The 18,367-nt window shown below is 41.0% G+C and overlaps 1 protein-coding gene across 15 annotated transcripts in view; it reads right to left on the bottom strand.

The window, feature by feature from the left end:
* Positions 1 to 18,367, bottom strand: part of LOC112253911 (muscleblind-like protein 2a) — a 79,493-nt gene that overhangs the window by 47,379 nt on the left and 13,747 nt on the right. For all 15 annotated transcript variants that reach the window (XM_024426002.2, XM_024425999.2, XM_024426005.2 and 12 more), the window contains exon 2: positions 10,273 to 11,161. In XM_024426002.2, coding sequence (XP_024281770.1) covers positions 10,273 to 10,446 — 174 coding nt within the window. In that variant the 5' untranslated portion in view covers positions 10,447 to 11,161. The remainder of the gene's footprint in view (positions 1 to 10,272; positions 11,162 to 18,367) is intronic.

The raw sequence follows: 18,367 nt of genomic DNA, 5'->3' as shown, positions 1-18,367 counted from the left end.
TTTCAGGTCTCGCCATATAGTTCCATGTAGATTTAAGTCAAAACGGTAACTTGGCCACTCAGGAACATTCACTATCTTCTTGGTAAGCAACTCCGGTGTACTGTAGATTTCGCCTTGTGTTAAGCAACTCCAGCGTCGATTTGGCTTTGAGTTTTAGGTTATTGTCCTGCTGAAAGGTGAATTGATCTCCCGGTGTCTGGTGGAAAGCAGACTAAACCAGGTTTTCCTGTAGGATTTTGACTGTGTTCGGCTCAATTCCATGTTTTATCCTGAAAATCTCCCCAGTCCTTAATGAATACAAGCATAACCATAACATGATGCAGCCACCACTATACTTGAAAATATGGAGAGTGGTACTCAGTAATCTGTTGTATTGGATTGGCCCCAAACACTTTGTATTCAGGACAAAAAATGAATTGCTTTGCCACATTTTTTGCAGTATTACTATAGTGCCTTATTGCAAACAGGATGCATGTTTTGGATCATTTGTATTTTGTACATGCTTCCTTCTTTTCACTCTGTCAATTAGGTTAGTATAGTGGAGTAACTACAATGTTGTTGATCCATCCTCAGTTTTGTCCTATCACAGCCATCAAATACAAAGTCACCATTGGCTTAAGGTGAAATCCCTGAGCGGTTTCCTTCCTCTCCGGCAACAGAGTTAGGAAGGACTCTCTGTATCTTTGTAGTGACTGGGTGTCATCCAAAGTGTAAATAATTACTTCAACATGCATAAAAGGTCCTGATCTTTTGGATCCCTGCTTTTTAAATCTGGCAGCTGATTTCATAGCTGAACCACTTACAGTGGAGCAAAAAAGTATTTAGTCAGCCACCAATTGTGCAAGTTCTCCCACTTAAAAAGATGAGAGGCCTGTAATTTTCATCATAGGTGCACTTGGAAAGTAAGTATTTGGTGACCTACAAACAAGCAAGATTTCTGGCTCTCACAGACCTGTAACTTCTTATTTAAGAGGCTCCTCTGTCCTCCACTCGTTACTTGTATTAATGGCACCTGTTTGAACTTGTTATCAGTATAAAAGACACCTATCCACAACCTCAAACAGTCACACTCCAAACTCCACTATGGCCAAGACCAAAGAGCTGTCAAAGGACACCCGAAACAAAAAATTGTAGACCTGCACCAGGCTGGGAAGACTGAATCTGCAATAGGTAAGCAGCTTGGTTTGAAGAAATCAACTGCGGGAGAAATGATTAGGAAATGGAAGACATAAGACCACTGATATACTCCCTCGATCTGGGGCTCCACGCAAGATCTCACCCAATGGGGTCAAAATGATCACAAGAACGGTGAGCAAAAATCCCAGAACCACACGGGGGGACCTAGTGAATGACCTGCAGAGAGCTGGGACCAAAGTAACAAAGCCTACCATCAGTAACACACTACGCCGCCAGGGACTCAAATCCTGCAGTGCCAGAAGTGTCCCCCTGCTTAAGCCAGTAAATGTCCAGGCCCGTCTGAAGTTTGCTAGAGAGCATTTGGATGATCCAGAAGAAGATTGGGAGAATTATATTTTGGTTTCATCTGACCATATGACACTTTTTGGTAAAAACTCAACTCGTCGTGTTTGGAGGACAAAGAATGCTGAGTTGCATCCAAAGAACACCATACCTACTGTGAAGCATGAGGTGGAAACATCATGCTTTGGGGCTGTTTTTCTGCGAAGGGACCAGGACGACTTACCCATGTTAAGGAAAGAATGAATGGGGCCATGTATCGTGAGATTTTGAGTGAAAACCTCCTTCCATCAGCAAGGGCATTGAAGATGAAACGTGGCTGGGTCTTTCAGCATGACAATGATCCCAAACACACCGCCCGGGCAACGAAGGAGTGGCTTCGTAAGAAGCATTTCAAGGTCCTGGAGTGGCCTAGCCAGTCTCCAGATCTCAACCCCTTAGAAAATCTTTGGAGGGAGTTGAAAGTCCGTGTTGCCCAGCAACAGCCCCAAAACATCACTGCTCTAGAGGAGATCTGCATGGAGGAATGGGCCAAAATACCAGCAAGTGTGTGAAAACCTTGTGAAAACATTTGACCTCTGTCATTGCCAACAAAGGGTATATAACAAAAGTATTGAGAAACTTTTGTCATTGACCAAATACTTATTTTCCACCATAATTTGCAAATAAATTCATTAAAAATCCTACAATGTGATTTTCTAGATTTTTAAAATAATTTTATCTGTCATAGTTGAAGTGTACCTATGATGAAAATTACAGGCCTCATCTTTTTAAGTGGGAGAACTTGCACAATTGGTGGCTGACTAAATACTTTTTTGCCCCACTGTACATATATGTTCAATCTAACCCTGGAATGTAATGAAATTCCAAAGATCCTAAAATCAGCATTTGTCCTACCACTTAAAAGGGGGAGATGCAATTTTTAAAAATAATTATAGACCAATATCAAAGCTGTCACCCCTGGCGAAAATACTTGAAACCCTTGTGCGTGAACAGCTAAAATAGTTTTTAATTTACTAAATCTATTTTATCAATGTACCAATCGGGCTTCAGGAAGAAGCATAGCCCAATTACAGCAGCCATGAAGGTTTTAAATGATATCACTGAAACTATTGACAAAAAACAGCACTGGGTCTCATTTTATATTGATCTCGCTAAGGCATTTGATACAGTTGATCATGCTAAACTAAGGCAGAGATTGTCGAGTGAAGGTCTTCCAGAGCATGCAGTTGCATGGTTTGCTAACTATCTGTCTGATCGAACTCAGTGCACTCAATTTGATGGGCTTATGTCTGTTAAATTGTCTGTCTTTAATGGTGCGCCTCAAGGCTCTGCACTTGGTCCTCTTATTCACCATTTATATACATGATTTAGACAAAAATGTCCAAAATGCGCAACTTCATTTTCATGCTAATGATACTGTTATTTACTGTTGTGCCACGTCTCTTACAAAAGCTATCCAGAACTTGTAAACTGCTTTTTATACTGTTCAACATACCTTGTGTCAATTGAAGCTTATCCTCAATACTGACAAAACTAAACTAATGGTCTTTTCTAAAGCAAGACATAGACCTCTGAACCTTTCACCTATTACTACCTGTCGGGGCAAGGAGATCGAGGTTGTAACCTCATAAATATCTTGGAATTTTAATTGATGACGGCCTCTCTTTTAAATTGCATATTCAACAACTTACAAAACAATTTAAGCTGAAATTGGGATTTTATTTTAGGAATAAGGCTGTTTTTTCTTTTGAAGCCAGGAGGATGATAGTATCAGCTACATTTATGCCCTTACTAGACTTTGGGGATATTTTATATATGAATGCTTCCGCTCAGTGTTTGAGATCAATTGACACCTTTTACCATGGCACTTTGAGATTTAGTATAAACTGCTAAACCCTTACGCACCACTGCACTTTGTATACCAGGGTTGGCTGGCCTTCTCTAGTCACTCGTAGGCTCAGTCACTGGTATACTTTTATTTACAAAGCCATTTTGGGGTTACTACCTTTTTATTTGGGCATTTTTACTGTTCAGAAATGTGGTGGGTACTCTCTTCGTTCGCTGGACTTTATCCTGCTAACTGTTCCAAATGTCCGAACTGAATTTGGTAAAAGGGCTTTTATGTACTCTGCGCCATTGTCTTGGAACGCCTTACAAAATACTTTTCAACTGGAAGAACTTGTCCCTATTGGTATTTTTAAATCACTGATGAATGATCTTGAGACTGATTCCCTGACCTGTCAATGTTTTTAATTTGCTGTTTTTGATTTTGTTATACTCTTGTGAATTCTATGGATTTTACTAGATTACTTGTAGTTTTCATGTACCATGTGTAGTTAACTAGTGAATATGTTAAGATTGATTGTTTTTTATAAGATACGTTTAATGCTAGCTAGCACCTTACCTTGGCTCCTTGCTGCACTCGCATAACAGGTAGTCAGCCTGCCACGCAGTCGCCTCGTGGAGTGAAATGTAATCGGCCATGATCGGTGTGCAAAAATGCTGATTACCGATTGTTATGAAAACTTGAAAATCGGCCCTAATTAAATAGGCCATTCCGATGAATTGGTTGACGTCTAGTGTGGGGTACAGAGATTAGGTAGCCATTAAAAAATAAAAATAAATAATGTTAACGCCATTATTGCACAGAGTGAGTCCATGTGACTTGTTATTGTGACTTGTTAAGCACATTTTTATTTATTTAGGCTTGCCATAACAAAGGGGTTGAATACTTACTGACTCAAGACATTTCAGCTTTTACATTACTTATTCATTTGTAAAAATATTTAAAAACATAATTCCACTTCGACATTATGGAGTATTGTGAGTAGGCAAAAAAATGTCAATTAAATATATTTTAAATTCAGGCTGTCACACAGTGTGGGAAAGTCTTACATTGAAACAATTGAGTCTAGTCAAAGGCAGTTGCTTGAAGCACAACCATTAATTTCCATAATGAGTGAGAAGAGCCCTAAATTAATGTCTATGCAGAAAATTGTCACTGTGGACGTGTCTAGGGGTGTAACAGTACACGTATTTGTACCAAAATAGTTCAGTACAAACAGGGACCTCGGTTCGGTCTGAACTGTGAACCCAAATTAATACATAAAAAAATATATACAAAATAAAAACACTTGGCCTACAGGCTATGCCTACGCTGTGGTGTATGCCTCGACTAAATCTGAGCTGGGAAAAAAGCATTTCAGGCTGTTCCATTAAAACTATAGCGTACCTTCTAATCAAAATTCTAATCTTGATTGGCGCATTTCAAAACTGTGCTTTTTTTAAGCGCAGCTGGGAACTAGTTAAGTATGATGGCGAGTGGTGGGGTCGATAAACCAGGAGGATTCTTTCAATGTTTGAATATCCAGTTTGTAATCTACTGGGGAGCCAAAATGTCCCCAAAGGCGATGGACAAAAATAGTGTATTGCCACTGCTCAACGAGAATGGCCTACGCAGCTGCCGACACAGTTACACTGAAATACCCCAGTATTCCTACCACCGGAGAAAGACGGAAACATAAAAAAAAACACAAGCAGAGGATTCTGACCGGGACAAAGAAGTTATGAGTGATAGGTATGTTTATAGCCGTGGAATGCGCCCATTCTTGGTGGTTGAGAAGAATAGGGAATTTCAGCACCTCGTAAAAGTGCTCAAACCACCTTATGAACTTCGCCCTCTCGCACCCATTTCAGCCTACCCACCTCTATAAAGGAAGCTTAAGCCGAAGTTGTAAATGAATTGGCCAATGCACCCTGTATTGCACTTACTACAGGTTTATGGACCTCCAGGGCTTAACAGGGCAGACACGCCCCCTTTATGAGTAACAAGAGCACATATTGTAGCATAGGCCTATGTTTACATATTGATGTCACACAGATATTGCACTTTATAATACTGTTGTTAATCGTGCGTTTTCATTTAAGAAAATCTAAAGTGTTGGTATTCCTGATGGTGCTCCCATCAGGCATGATATGACTCATGATCATATGGAAATCAGGAATACCAAATCTTTTCTTCATTTTCTTAAATAAACAAAAACTACAGTAACGGTTGGCATTTTAAATGTTCCCGCTGTACCGAAACCAAATCATGACCACAAAACCAAAACTGCAATATGTACCGAAAAGGTGGGTTTGGTAAACTGTTATACCCCTAGACTTGTCAGTAACAGGCGGCACTCAACAACAGGCTATTCACTCACAGCCACCGTGACACAATTACATGACTCCGGCATTAGTGTTTTCATAGATCGCTTCTGTCCTTCAGTGCTGTCCCCCAGTGCTGTCCCCCAATCCCTCCTTCTTCACGGTCATCGTTCCCTTGGACAGTAGTCGGACTGTTGCCAGGTTAGTTCAAAGCAAACCTGTAGCCTATGCCAGAAAGCGTGAGAGGAGTAAGTGAGCCAATTTAGGCCAATTCTGAAATCAAAACCGGATAACCGTTGTCACGAAGGTGGCTCACCTTTTAGCCAGGTAAATTGCTATGGCAACACATCATTCAGCTCTAACCTGCTCTGGGGGAAGGCTCACTCCAACTAATCCTGAATGTGTCTTAGCTCAAACCAAACCTAGTTTATAAACCCAGATTATTTTAAGGGACAGTTTTGCCTACAGTAATGATAACATATTGTGCTTTACACACAAAGTGTGTATGCGACACACAACTTCTGTCCATCAGGAGAGAAAAGTACCTGAAAGGACGCACGCAATCCACAAGACCGTATGAAATGTTGAGAGCAGCAAGACAAAGTCACAACGGCACGGTGAACATAAACGATGCCTGTGACAGAATTTCTCTTGCACTTCTTATAAATGCAAAGCACACAGAGGTGGGAGAATGCAAAGCCTGTTGTTCAAACCTGCCTCTGCAGGTCAATCCTGCCAGCGTTTATCTGGGCTCTGCTGCCAGTGGCCTGACTGGCATCTGTCTCACTGCCCTGCCCCCGCCCCGTGGAACCTCTTGGTCGGGTGACTGTCATGCCTCTGGGGGTTTGGCGAGAAGGCTGAAAGGCCTGGCTGTTCTGTTCTCGTCTCGCCTTATGCCTCTATGCAGCAGAGTATCTCTACCTCACCTCTCTGAGGTTACGCCTTTGAATGGATCCCTTCAGATCTCCCCGTGTCACGCCTCGCACTACAGACAGGCTAGATAACCTTGGTCACAGATGGGGTGGCGGAGGAGGATCCAGGCAGGCAGACATAATAGTAGACAGCTTGGACTCTGACATTGGCCTGGTGGTGATGTCTCAACTGGCTCCCGAGGCACATGAGGATATGCCTCGGAGGGACAGGTCAGCAGAACAGGGCTCCCCCAGATAACCACCAGAATAACACTGAGTTTACAATGAGGGTTAGGAGGACACACCGTTTCAACACAGCCTTGCAGTTAGTTCCTTCATATTTGACTCTGTGGCATCTCAATATCTGTTTTACACTTCATATGAACAATAACATTGCATTTAAATGTCAGTGACAAATCAGACATTTCAATGCAGTTCGCGTCTCGACAGAACGTAGGCTAACACCCAGAGAACGGACATCAGGTCCTTACGCGGCACGATTACAAATCGATCCCAATTGGAGTCAGCTGTAAACCCATTAAGCTGTTGCAGGGTTTTGACGGAGCCGGGCAGCTGTAATAGACCGCCAGTCAATTGGCCGATTGCTCTGCAATAACTCACAGGGATTTACAAATAACAAGGGGGTTGCCAAGAAAACAGCTGATGTCCCCATAAATACAATGCCATTTTCAACAGCGTGTTGCCTCTAAATGACATAGAGCTGCCAATACTCATGTAGTTATAGAGTGGTTATTGGGTTTGGTTCTGAACTGAAGCAGGCAGAAATCCACACATGCCAAGGAGGTGGTGATCATTACAGATGATGACATACACAATTTGCAAATGAAAAGTATAGTATATTGGCCCTAAATCTTGCTGGACAGAGAGTTTGTATCATGTAGAACGCACATTGACCTTAACCCACATTCTTAAGGGGTCAGCGACAGCGGGAACAGCCCCAGAATAATAACAGACCCACAGTGAGTTCAGAGTATTGGTATCATGTAAAAAGCGCATCTCACGCTTATGTGTGAAACTCATCCTCTGCCTTTGACCCAAAGCATGACCTTGAAGATTGTGTTATAAACACCGCATAACCTTCTGGTTGGTGTCCCTTTAAAATTGCTGCAATAGCTCACACTTTCATCTAAAAAGCTAAGGCATTGTGACGTATGACTATTGTTCGGCAAGATACCTGCTCCAGTTTCTCTGGTCATTCATCATTGTCACTGGGTAGGTTTCCAAGGTTTATTGCAGCTACTGCTGCCGCTGTCTTAAAAACAAGGGAGCCTGCACTCCCCCACCCCCACTGCAGTAGTTCGCTGTGTAATGTTATGTAAGGGGACCTGCTTTTAATATGAGGTTCTTGTCAGGTTCTTTCATCTTGAACTTTCTCAGGGATTTATTTGTACTTGATTTTCTTATTGATTCCCTGTTGAATTATTGGATTACGAGGCACCATGATTGCAGTATCGGCCTAGGTCTTTTCAATGTCTAAAACAAAATGTTTCCACATTGTAGAAAAAAATATGGATAAATAAACATGAAGCATAATTCCTTGAAACACTATCTGGATAGTGCCAAGTAGATGTTCAATAAGGGTCAACAACATTTCAACTAACTATCTACCAGCCCCAAAGCTAATCCTAAAATTAACCCTTAACCTAGCCCTTACCCTAACTCTTATTCGAAACCAAACCATAACCCTTTCGTAACAGTCGCAAGCATTTGCTGATCAACAGATAGTGTGTTTATCGTATGACCATCTGTTGATCATCTATATGGGACTATCCAAATAAAGTGACCATGCAGCATACTCTTGTAGTTTTATGCTATTGCTATTACAACAACTGCTTGCATAAACTAGATAAAAAACATTCACCTTATTCAACATGTTGTTTTGTGTAACAGCTGACACAGTCTAGAAATAGAACCATCGGACACCTCTACACCGATCAGATGTTAGACACTAGTATAAAGGATGGACGTGGAATGGTAACAGAGCTAAACATATAACCCACAACTGGTGGCAGTGATCACAACAGAAGACCTCTGACATTTCGCACTATAGGTCAAGACTCTGGCATTGCGTGGAGAACTGACACACGCTCTAATTTGAGCACCCCCCCTAGCATTGGAACAGCAAAATGTTAAAATCAGGTGTACTTACATGTTACTGTGGTATGAATGATCTATAGCACATGTTGTTTATCCATTACCTGCTCCAGAATGAGTCCCCTTATATTACAAAGTTGTTACGAAATAGGCCAAGCTAATTTGCTTCGATTGAATATATAAAGATACCTTCACTTCTTTGGGACTGGGGGGCAGTATTGAGTAGCTTGGATGAATAAGATGCCCAGAGTAAACTGCCTGCTACTCCGGCCCAGTTGCTAATATATGCATACTATTAGTAGATTTGGATAGAAAACACTCTGAAGTTTCTAAAACTGTTTGAATGATGTCTGTGAGTATAACAGAACTCATATGGCAGGCAAAAACCTGAGAAAAAATCCAACCAGGAAGTGGAAATCGTAGGTTTGTAGTTTTTCAACTCATTGCCTATCAAATACACAGTGTCTATGGGGTCATATTGCACTTCCTAAGGCTTCCACTAGACGTCAACAGTTTTTAGAACTTTGTTTGAGGCTTCTGCTGTGAAGTGGGGGCGAATGAGAGGGGATTGAGTCAGGGCTCTGGCAGAGTGCCATGAGCTGACCACGCGCGTTCACGTGAGAGATTTATGCTAAAAACATCCTAAAGATGGATTCTATACTTCATATGACATATTTCTACGAACTGTAATATAACTTTTCGTCGTGAACTTTCGCTTGGACTTGCGCGTTGTGAGTTTGGATTATGTACTAAACACGCGAACAAAAAAGGAGGTATTTGGACAAATTATGGAATTTATCGAACAAATCAAACATTTATTGTGGAACTGGGATTCCTGGGAGTGCATTCTGATGAAGATAATCAAAGGTAAGTGAATATTTATGCTATTTCTGACTTCTGTTGACTGCACAACATGGCGGATATCTGTTTGGCTGTTTTGTTGTCTGAGTGCTGTACTCAGATTATTGCATGGTGTGCTTTTTCGGTAAAGCTTTTTTGAAATCTGAAACAGCGATTGCATTAAGGAGAAGTTTATCTAAAGTTCCATGTAATAACACTTGTATCTTTTAGCTATAACGGGCCTATAGGTTTACCCTTTGCATGGTGTTTTGTTGCATGTTTAGTTTTTTGTTTATTCATTGTCAAGCTTTAAAAAACTGAAGCCAGACTCCAACATTTTAGTAGCCTAGGACTGTGGCATGCGTCCATGCACTTTTTCTCCACTGCGCACTTTGGGAGCGTATCAAACTGTTGACTCACCACACTCACATGTGAATCCTTTATCTAATAATGTCATATTGGTTGACAAAAAGTTGTCTGTAGTACAGCAATTGCCTGGTTCTGACAACACGCTTAAATTGGTCAGTACCATTAAGGAGAACAGTTGGGGATGCTGCAAATGTTTAGTGATGATATGATACAGCACACTGGCTGGCTCATGGGTAGGTGTGTGTGTGGGTCTCTGGGAGGAGGAGTGTGTGGCAATGCACCGCCTTTGGCGCACAGAACGGGCCTGACAGAAATATGTCATGGGCCAGATCCTGCCAGCGGGCCTTGTGTTTGACACATGTGCTTTAGAATAAATACGTCCCCTTTATCTGTGCTCTGCATTCCTTACCTTTAGCGAGTCAAAGCAGGCAATCACCCTTCCGTTCTCCACCTGGCAGCTTTTGGGCGGGTGCGCAAATTTGCATTCCTCGTCACTCCGCGAACATGTCCCCCTCTGGAACTGTCGGCACACCTCCAGCGTCAGCCATTTCGTGTCTCGCATCGAAGCAATATTTAAAGCCATAGCAATGCCGGGGTGGGGTAAAGCTAGCCACTTGTTTAAGGAGAGGCTATACTCTAATGGCTCTTCAGTGTGCTAAAAAAACGACTAAAAGTGTAGCGAAAAAAATTGTGTGGGTCAGTAAAAGTCGTTTGCCCTTGCGGACTTCAGAGCAGCAGAGTTGGTGGACTTGCAACCTGGATGTGGGCTCAGCTTGGGAGATGGCGGCTATCAGAGAAGCTGTCAATCAAGAGACGTCGCTCGTCAATCAGTTAGTCCCAGGTGCAGGCCACTGACAGGTCAACGGGGGCATGCTCAGAGGCAGGGTGGACTGACGGACCGTCCGAATGTGGTGGTAGTGGGAAGAAAGGGGGAGGGGGTGGGGAAGATAATTGAAACTGGTGCTATTTCGAGGGTGATGGCACTGCTTGGGCGAGAATATAAATTCGTGCAGACGGTGGGTTGGGTATTGACTAAACTTCTCCGAATGGGTCAGTCAGCACTCTGTTTTGGCAGAGAGTCCAGACAGTTCCCCCAACCGCTGCAGTTAAATATTTCTGCTTGGGTTTCTGAGGCAGCGCAGCGACGGAGCCAGATAAAGATGAGTTGGTAGGGCAGGGGCTGAGGTTGAGCTATCTTCTGTCACAGCGAGGGAGGGAATGTTGCATGCTTGGTGGAGGTGACGTGCAGGCAGGCAGCTCAAGTAGGGATGTCTGACAAGGCACTTTCTGTCGACGATCTGTGTGTGAGAGAGAGAGGGGTTATTTTCAGAGGAGTAGTGAAACAACTGCCTGAGGCATTAATGCAACAGTCTGTTTTTTTTATTTTAAGCTAAAACAGTTCATGAAATAAAGTGGAAACGTATTGCTGGGGACAGCATTATTTCCCCAAATCAATTAGTGGACAATCAATTAGAAAACTCTAGAATAAAATGGCAATAAATCAACTGTTCACAAGATAAAGCTGTGAATGTTCTTTAACAATACAGACCCATAGGCAAAAGTATTCAGAGATTTTTCTGCCTTTGTACTGCTTGGGCAGGCCGCTAAAAATGTTTCTATTTCATAACATTTTTGGGATGGAAAAACGCTTTCAGTGGAAACTTCAATGACTAAAACCAGACATAAAAGTAAGCTATGTAGAAAATAATAGAATATTCAAAAAACAATTCATTTAGAAATATTATACATTGTTATTATGCGAAAGTAAAATAACCGCATCAGCCATAGGAAAATGCATAGAATTGCAGGAAACTAGCTTTAAAAATCATAATATATATTTCAACTCAATGAAGAAATTTTTAGAACTGTAGAAAATTTGCTTAAAAATTCTAACATTTCTATACACCGCCAAGGGGAAAATGTAAAACAAAATGTCACGCAGACAGGCTGCCAATATAATTCTGATCCATTGTCAAGAATTCGGTCAAGCCCTCCAAATCGGAACAAGCTTAAGCTATAAGAACATTTTATTATGTCAATTTCATGGCCTATTCTGTCCTGTCCTAACTTTAACTAGTAGACTTTACCAGTAGTGGAAAAAATATCCAATTGTCATACTTGTGTAAAAGTAAATATACCTTCGTAGAAAATGACTCAAGTAAAAGTTTTAAAAAGTCACCCAGAAAAGTACTGCTTGAGTAAAAGTATTTGGTTTTAAATATACTTAAGTAACAAAAGTAAAAGTATAAATTATTTAAAATTGCTTATAATAACAAAATCAGATGGCACAATTTACACTCCAACGGCACAGACATTTACAAACGACGCATGTGTTTAGTGAGTCCTTCCGATCAGAGGCAGTAGGGATGACCAGGGATGTTCTCTTGATAAGTGAGTGAATTGGACCACTTTCCTCTCCTGCTAAGCATTGAAAATGTAACAAGTACATCGTTTTCTTTCGGAATCTAGTGAAGTCAAAAATATAAAATGGTAAAGTACAGATACCTAAAAAAAAACTACCACCACTGGACTTGACCCCCAAAACTTAAGCTTGTGCCCTAGAAATGTAGGGCCAAAGCCAAACATTGAGAAATGTTATAACAGTGTTTAGCCTATCATATTAAGAATAGGAGAATAATATGGCTGTCGAAAACACATTGATATACAGATGACTGGCGCCCTGTTTTTAGTGGTGTGTGTGTGTGTGAGAGTGTGAGAGTCTGTGTGCGCCCTTGTTTGTGTGTGGCTAGGTAGGAGGAGGCTGGCTTGAAGTGTTGTGTAAGCCAACAGAGGGCAGTTGCGAGGTTATTCAGCTGCCACTTGGTCTGAGTTCCCGATCATTACTTTGCGTCATTGTGCGCCAACTCGCCCGGCGCAGCCATCAGGCGTGTTGAATACAAAGCAGGGCGGAGAATGGCAACGACCCCTGTGCAATGAGACAGCAAGAGTGCAGTAAGCCAAGCCAGTGCGGTACAGGAGGGACAAAGCCCCTGGGGTCCACCCACCCTGTCGAGTAATGCCGTGACGAGAGCCGCTAGCTAATAGAAAACGTGCAGCGCAGCAGTATTCCGGGAAGCCATCCAACAGGCAGAGCAAGAGAGACCGAGACAGATGCATGTGCCAGACACGATTACGCCACTGCCTGGGTACCTAGAGTGCCTCAACACCCACCAGACAAGACCAGTCAAATTAGACGTCAGATCATTGATACGGCCAGTGGATTTTCAATTCACAGAGAGAGAATAGGAGTCTCGCGCCTCTCGCTCTGCATCTGTTTTCAGGCTTGATAGATCAAATTTAAAAAGGGGCCTAGCCTTTAGCTTGCTTTTTGAAACCATTACAAACTGACTACCGTGCAGGGAGCCTCTTTCCCTTAGAACATCTGGAAATACTTTCTGGTGATAACTGGGAGAAGGAAGTGGGGGTAGGGCAGGCGAACAAGGGAAGGAGGGTTGTAAAAAGCTGCAGCTGCTGTTTAGAATTCTCTTCACTGTTTCATATCCCACAGATCCCTCCATTCAAAGACATGGGGCAAAATACAGTGCCTTGCGAAAGTATTCGGCCCCCTTGAACTTTGCGACCTTTTGCCACATTTCAGGCTTCAAACATAAATATATAAAACTGTATTTTTTTGTGAAGAATCAACAACAAGTGGGACACAATCATGAAGTGGAACGACATTTATTGGATATTTCAAACTTTTTTAACAAATCAAAAACTGAAAAATTGGGCGTGCAAAATTATTCAGCCCCCTTAATTAAGTTAATACTTTGTAGCGCCACCTTTTGCTGCGATTACAGCTGTAAGTCGCTTGGGGTATGTCTATCAGTTTTGCACATCGAGAGACTGACATTTTTTCCCCATTCCTCCTTGCAAAACAGCTCGAGCTCAGTGAGACTCGATGGAGAGCATTTGTGAACAGCAGTTTTCAGTTCTTTCCACAGATTCTCGATTGGATTCAGGTCTGGACTTTGACTTGGCCATTCTAACACCTGGATATGTTTATTTTTGAACCATTCCATTGTAGATTTTGCTTTATGTTTTGGATCATTGGTCATCATCATCATCATTGATCATCTTGTTGGAAGACAAATCTCCGTCCCAGTCTCAGGTCTTTTGCAGACTCCATCAGGTTTTCTTCCAGAATGGTCCTGTATTTGGCTCCATCCATCTTCCCATCAATTTTTAACCATCTTCCCTGTCCCTGCTGAAGAAAAGCAGGCCCAAACCATGATGCTGCCACCACCATGTTTGACAGTGGGGATGGAGTGTTCAGGGTGATGAGCTGTGTTGCTTTTACGCCAAACATAACGTTTTGCATTGTTGCCAAAAAGTTCAATTTTGGTTTCATCTGACCAGAGCACCTTCTTCCACATGTTTGGTGTGTCTCCCAGGTGGCTTGTGGCAAACTTTAAACTACACTTTTTATGGATATCTTTAAGAAATGGCTTTCTTGCCACTCTTCCATAAGGGCCAGATTTGTGCAATACACGACTGATTGTTGTCCTATGGACAGAGTCTCCCACCTCAGCTGTAGATCTCTGCAGTTCATCCAGAGTGATCATGGGCCTCTTGGCTGCATCTCTGATCAGTCTTCTCCTTGTATGAGCTGAAAGTTTAGAGGGACGGCCAGATCTTGGTAGATTTGCAGTGGTCTGATACTCCTTCCATTTCAATATTATCGCTTGCACAGTGCTCCTTGGGATGTTTAAAGCTTGGGAAATCTTTTTGTATCCAAATCTGGCTTTAAACTTCTTCACAACAGTATCTCGGACCTGCCTGGTGTGTTCCTTGTTCTTCATGATGCTCTCTGCGCTTTTAACGGACCTCTGAGACTATCACAGTGCAGGTGCATTTATACGGAGACTTGATTACACACAGGTGGATTGTATTTATCATCATTAGTCATTTAGGTCAACATTGGATCATTCAGAGATCCTCACTGAACTTCTGGAGAGAGTTTGCTGCACTGAAAGTAAAGGGGCTGAATAATTTTGCACGCCCAATTTTTCAGTTTTTGATTTGTTAAAAAAAGTTTGAAATATCCAATAAATGTTGTTCCACTTCATGATTGTGTCCCACTTGTTGTTGATTCTTCACAAAAAAATACAGTTTATATCTTTATGTTTGAAGCTTGAAATGTGGCAAAAGGTCGCAAAGTTCAAGGGGGCCAAATACTTTCGCAAGGCACTGTAAGTAAAACAACACTAGCATAGTGAGCATACTGCACTCCACAATGAACAAGAGACATTGGTCGGACTCCATACAAACAAATAGACCTATGTACAAATCATAGTCAAAATTTTGAGGGAGTAGCTTTAGTGGTCATGAAAGAATACGAGTCCAGACAGTAAAAGCCATGGCAGTAGTCTACTGTAAGATAGACCGTCTATCTTTGATCGCTTGGCTCGATATCATGGGCAGTTGTCACATTCAGGTCTGCTTAAATATAAAGTTAGAATAAAATAAAATAAAATCCATATCTACGACTATAACCATGCAACAAGCTGCTGGTGCTAAGTTAAAGTAGGCCTAACCATTATCAGCCATGATGCTCCATTTCTGGACCTGGAAACCAACATATAGGCATACTTTATGGGCGAATTTACAATATTATAGTCACATTCTCATTAAATAATCTTTAGAAATGAATGGTAAATAATGTATGGTGTAATTTGAGTCACTTATTGTAAACAAAAAAATATATGTTTCGAAACACTTCTGCATTCATGTGGATGCTACCATGATTTACGGCTAATCCTGAATGAATCGTGAATAATGATGAGTGTGAAAGTTTGACACACAAATATCATACCCCCCCAAAATATGCTAACCTCTCCTGTTATTTTAATGGCAAGAGGTTAGCATGTCTTGGGGGTATGATATTTGTGCATCTGTTACTTTCTCGTCTAGTTTAGAAACATATTCTACACTTATTTACAATAAAAGGTGACTCCAAAATGACACAATATATACCATTAATTTCAATTGGGCACAAAATAATCTACATCAACCAAATCAAACAGCAAATGCATCCAACCAATTTGTAGAGTCACAAGCTTGATATAGTCATTGCGCACTAGGAACATGGGACCAAAAACAAACCTTTTACTACTTTAATACACAGACAAATTTCTCCCAATACTTTTGGTCCCCTTAAAAATGGGGAGACTATGAACAAAAAGTGCTGTAATTGCTCAAGGTTTCACTCAATATGGATGAAAATTAGGGCGGACTTCATTTAGTCGACTGTTTGGTCGATAGGCTGTTGGTCAACCAATAATTTTTAAGTTCAACCTGTTAAGCCTACCCCCTACTTTTTCGAACATTCTGTTAAAAATCGCGCAACATTTCAGCGTCCTGCTACTCATGCCAGGAATATAGTATATGCATATGATTAGTATGTGTGGATAGAAAACACTCTCACGTTTCTAAAACTGGTTAAATCACGGCTGTGACTATAACAGAGCGTGTGTTTCATCGAAAAGCGCGAGAAAAACTGATCACTGAAAACTGAAAAAAATATCAATGCGCCACTTGCATGTATTGTCTATGGGAGACCAAATTAAATGGGGCTTAGATTGCAAGTCCTACAGCTTCCACACGATGTCACCAGTCTTGTCAATTGCCTGGACGTTGTTTCTTGGTCAAACGAAGAAGAGACCCCTTTCATTCCGGTCTCCGACAGGAAGTTTTGGAAGAGAGATTTCGGAACATGATTTGAAGACGTGGAGCTATTGAATACACATCGCCCCGTGATCAATTTGATAGATTATTAACGTTTACTAATACCTAAAGTTGGATTACAAAAGTATTTCGAAGTGTTTTGTGAAAGTTTATCGTCAACTTTTTTGATTTAAAAAAATGACGTAGCGTTTTCAAACTGTGTTTTTTTATGGATCACACAGTTTTCATATATACCCTAAATATCGATCTATGGACCGATTTAATCGAAAAAAAGACCCAATAGTGATGTGTATGGGACATATAGGAGTGCCAACAAAGAAGCTCGTCAAAGGTAATGAATGTTTTATATTTTATTTCTGCTATTTGTGTAGCGCCGGCTACGCTAATTATTTTGTTTACGTCGCCTTCAGGTATTTCGGGGTGTTGCATGCTATCAGATAATAGCTTCTCATGCTTTCGCCGAAAAGCATTTTAAAAATCTGACTTGTTGGCTAGATTCACAACGAGTGTAGCTTTAATTCAGTACCCTGCATGTGTGTTTTAATGAACGTTTGAGTTTTAACGAGTGCTATTAGCATTTGGCGTAGCGCATTTGCATTTCCAGATGGCTGGGTGGGACGCAGACGTCTCAGGGGACGCTAAGAGGTTTTAATACACAGACAAATTTCTCCCAATACTTTTGGTCCCCTTAAAAATGGGGAGACTATGAACAAAAAGTGCTGTAATTGCTCAACGTTTCACTCAATATGGATGAAAATTAGGGCGGACTTCATTTAGTCGACTGTTTGGTCGATAGGCTGTTGGTCAACCAATAATTTTTAAGTTCAGCAGCAATAATATTAAATTTAAATCATTTCACATCTTGATTGACGTCTCTGTGGACTAATCCATTTCGGAGGCTGTGGGGATGGCACACCAGTAGTGCATTTACTGTTAATTCCCCAAATTTCTAATTTACACGGTTTGTTTGGTTACTAATTTAGGTTAATGCATTCAAAGTATTATTATTTTATTATTATTAATTACTACTACTGTCTTTCACAGTTCTCATTGTTGGAATGGACATGTTATTTGCAGAGCGCACAACCTAGGCTACACTTGTGAGAAACAAGTTTTGATTTATTTCATTCCATTTATGAGTTGTCAATTTATTAATTGTGTTTTGTTTGGAGCGCTTCTGTTGAGTAAGGACATGCATCTGATTATGCATAGAAGTAGGTCTAGGCTACTTGGCCTGCACGCAAATGTAGACTTATAAATGTGCCCATTTGGAAATCTGATAGTATTTCTGATCGTCTTAAATCTACACCACTAATAAGCTGTGGAACTTCCCAAATTATTTTCCTTCACCTCAAACAGCAAGTAAACAAAGTCTGTTTTAACATCCATTCAGAATGACAATAATTCCTCAATGTAGCCTATTTTTTTTTTTAAATCTCCCTTTCCATAACCACTCAGCTGTGTCTGTCGCGGGAAACTGAGGGTCTAGAATATTTTATACAAGGTTGTAAGTTTGTTAGCTTGACTTCCTACTGGACCAAGTTGATACAATGTTTCAAGTTCCTTGCAGACAGGCCATGTGAAGGCAATGTGATTTTACTTTTTTTTTTAATCAGAATATTTTCTACCTGCAGGCTGGAATGTAGTTATTTGTTGGCTTTATGTTGGCTATTTCTGCATAGTAGGCAATGGAAATAGAAGTTATGTAGATTTGTATCATTTTTATCATTTCATTTTTCATTTCATTTCATTTCATTTTTGTATCACTATCTTTAGATTTAGATAGAATTTGTATTAATCACATGACAATGGATTGA

Source organism: Oncorhynchus tshawytscha, linkage group LG14 (assembly GCF_018296145.1).
Source record: "Oncorhynchus tshawytscha isolate Ot180627B linkage group LG14, Otsh_v2.0, whole genome shotgun sequence".
Classification (NCBI taxonomy): domain Eukaryota; kingdom Metazoa; phylum Chordata; class Actinopteri; order Salmoniformes; family Salmonidae; genus Oncorhynchus; species Oncorhynchus tshawytscha.
The sequence above is the reverse complement of the archived record's forward strand: the minus strand, read 5'-3'. Positions and strand labels throughout refer to the sequence as shown.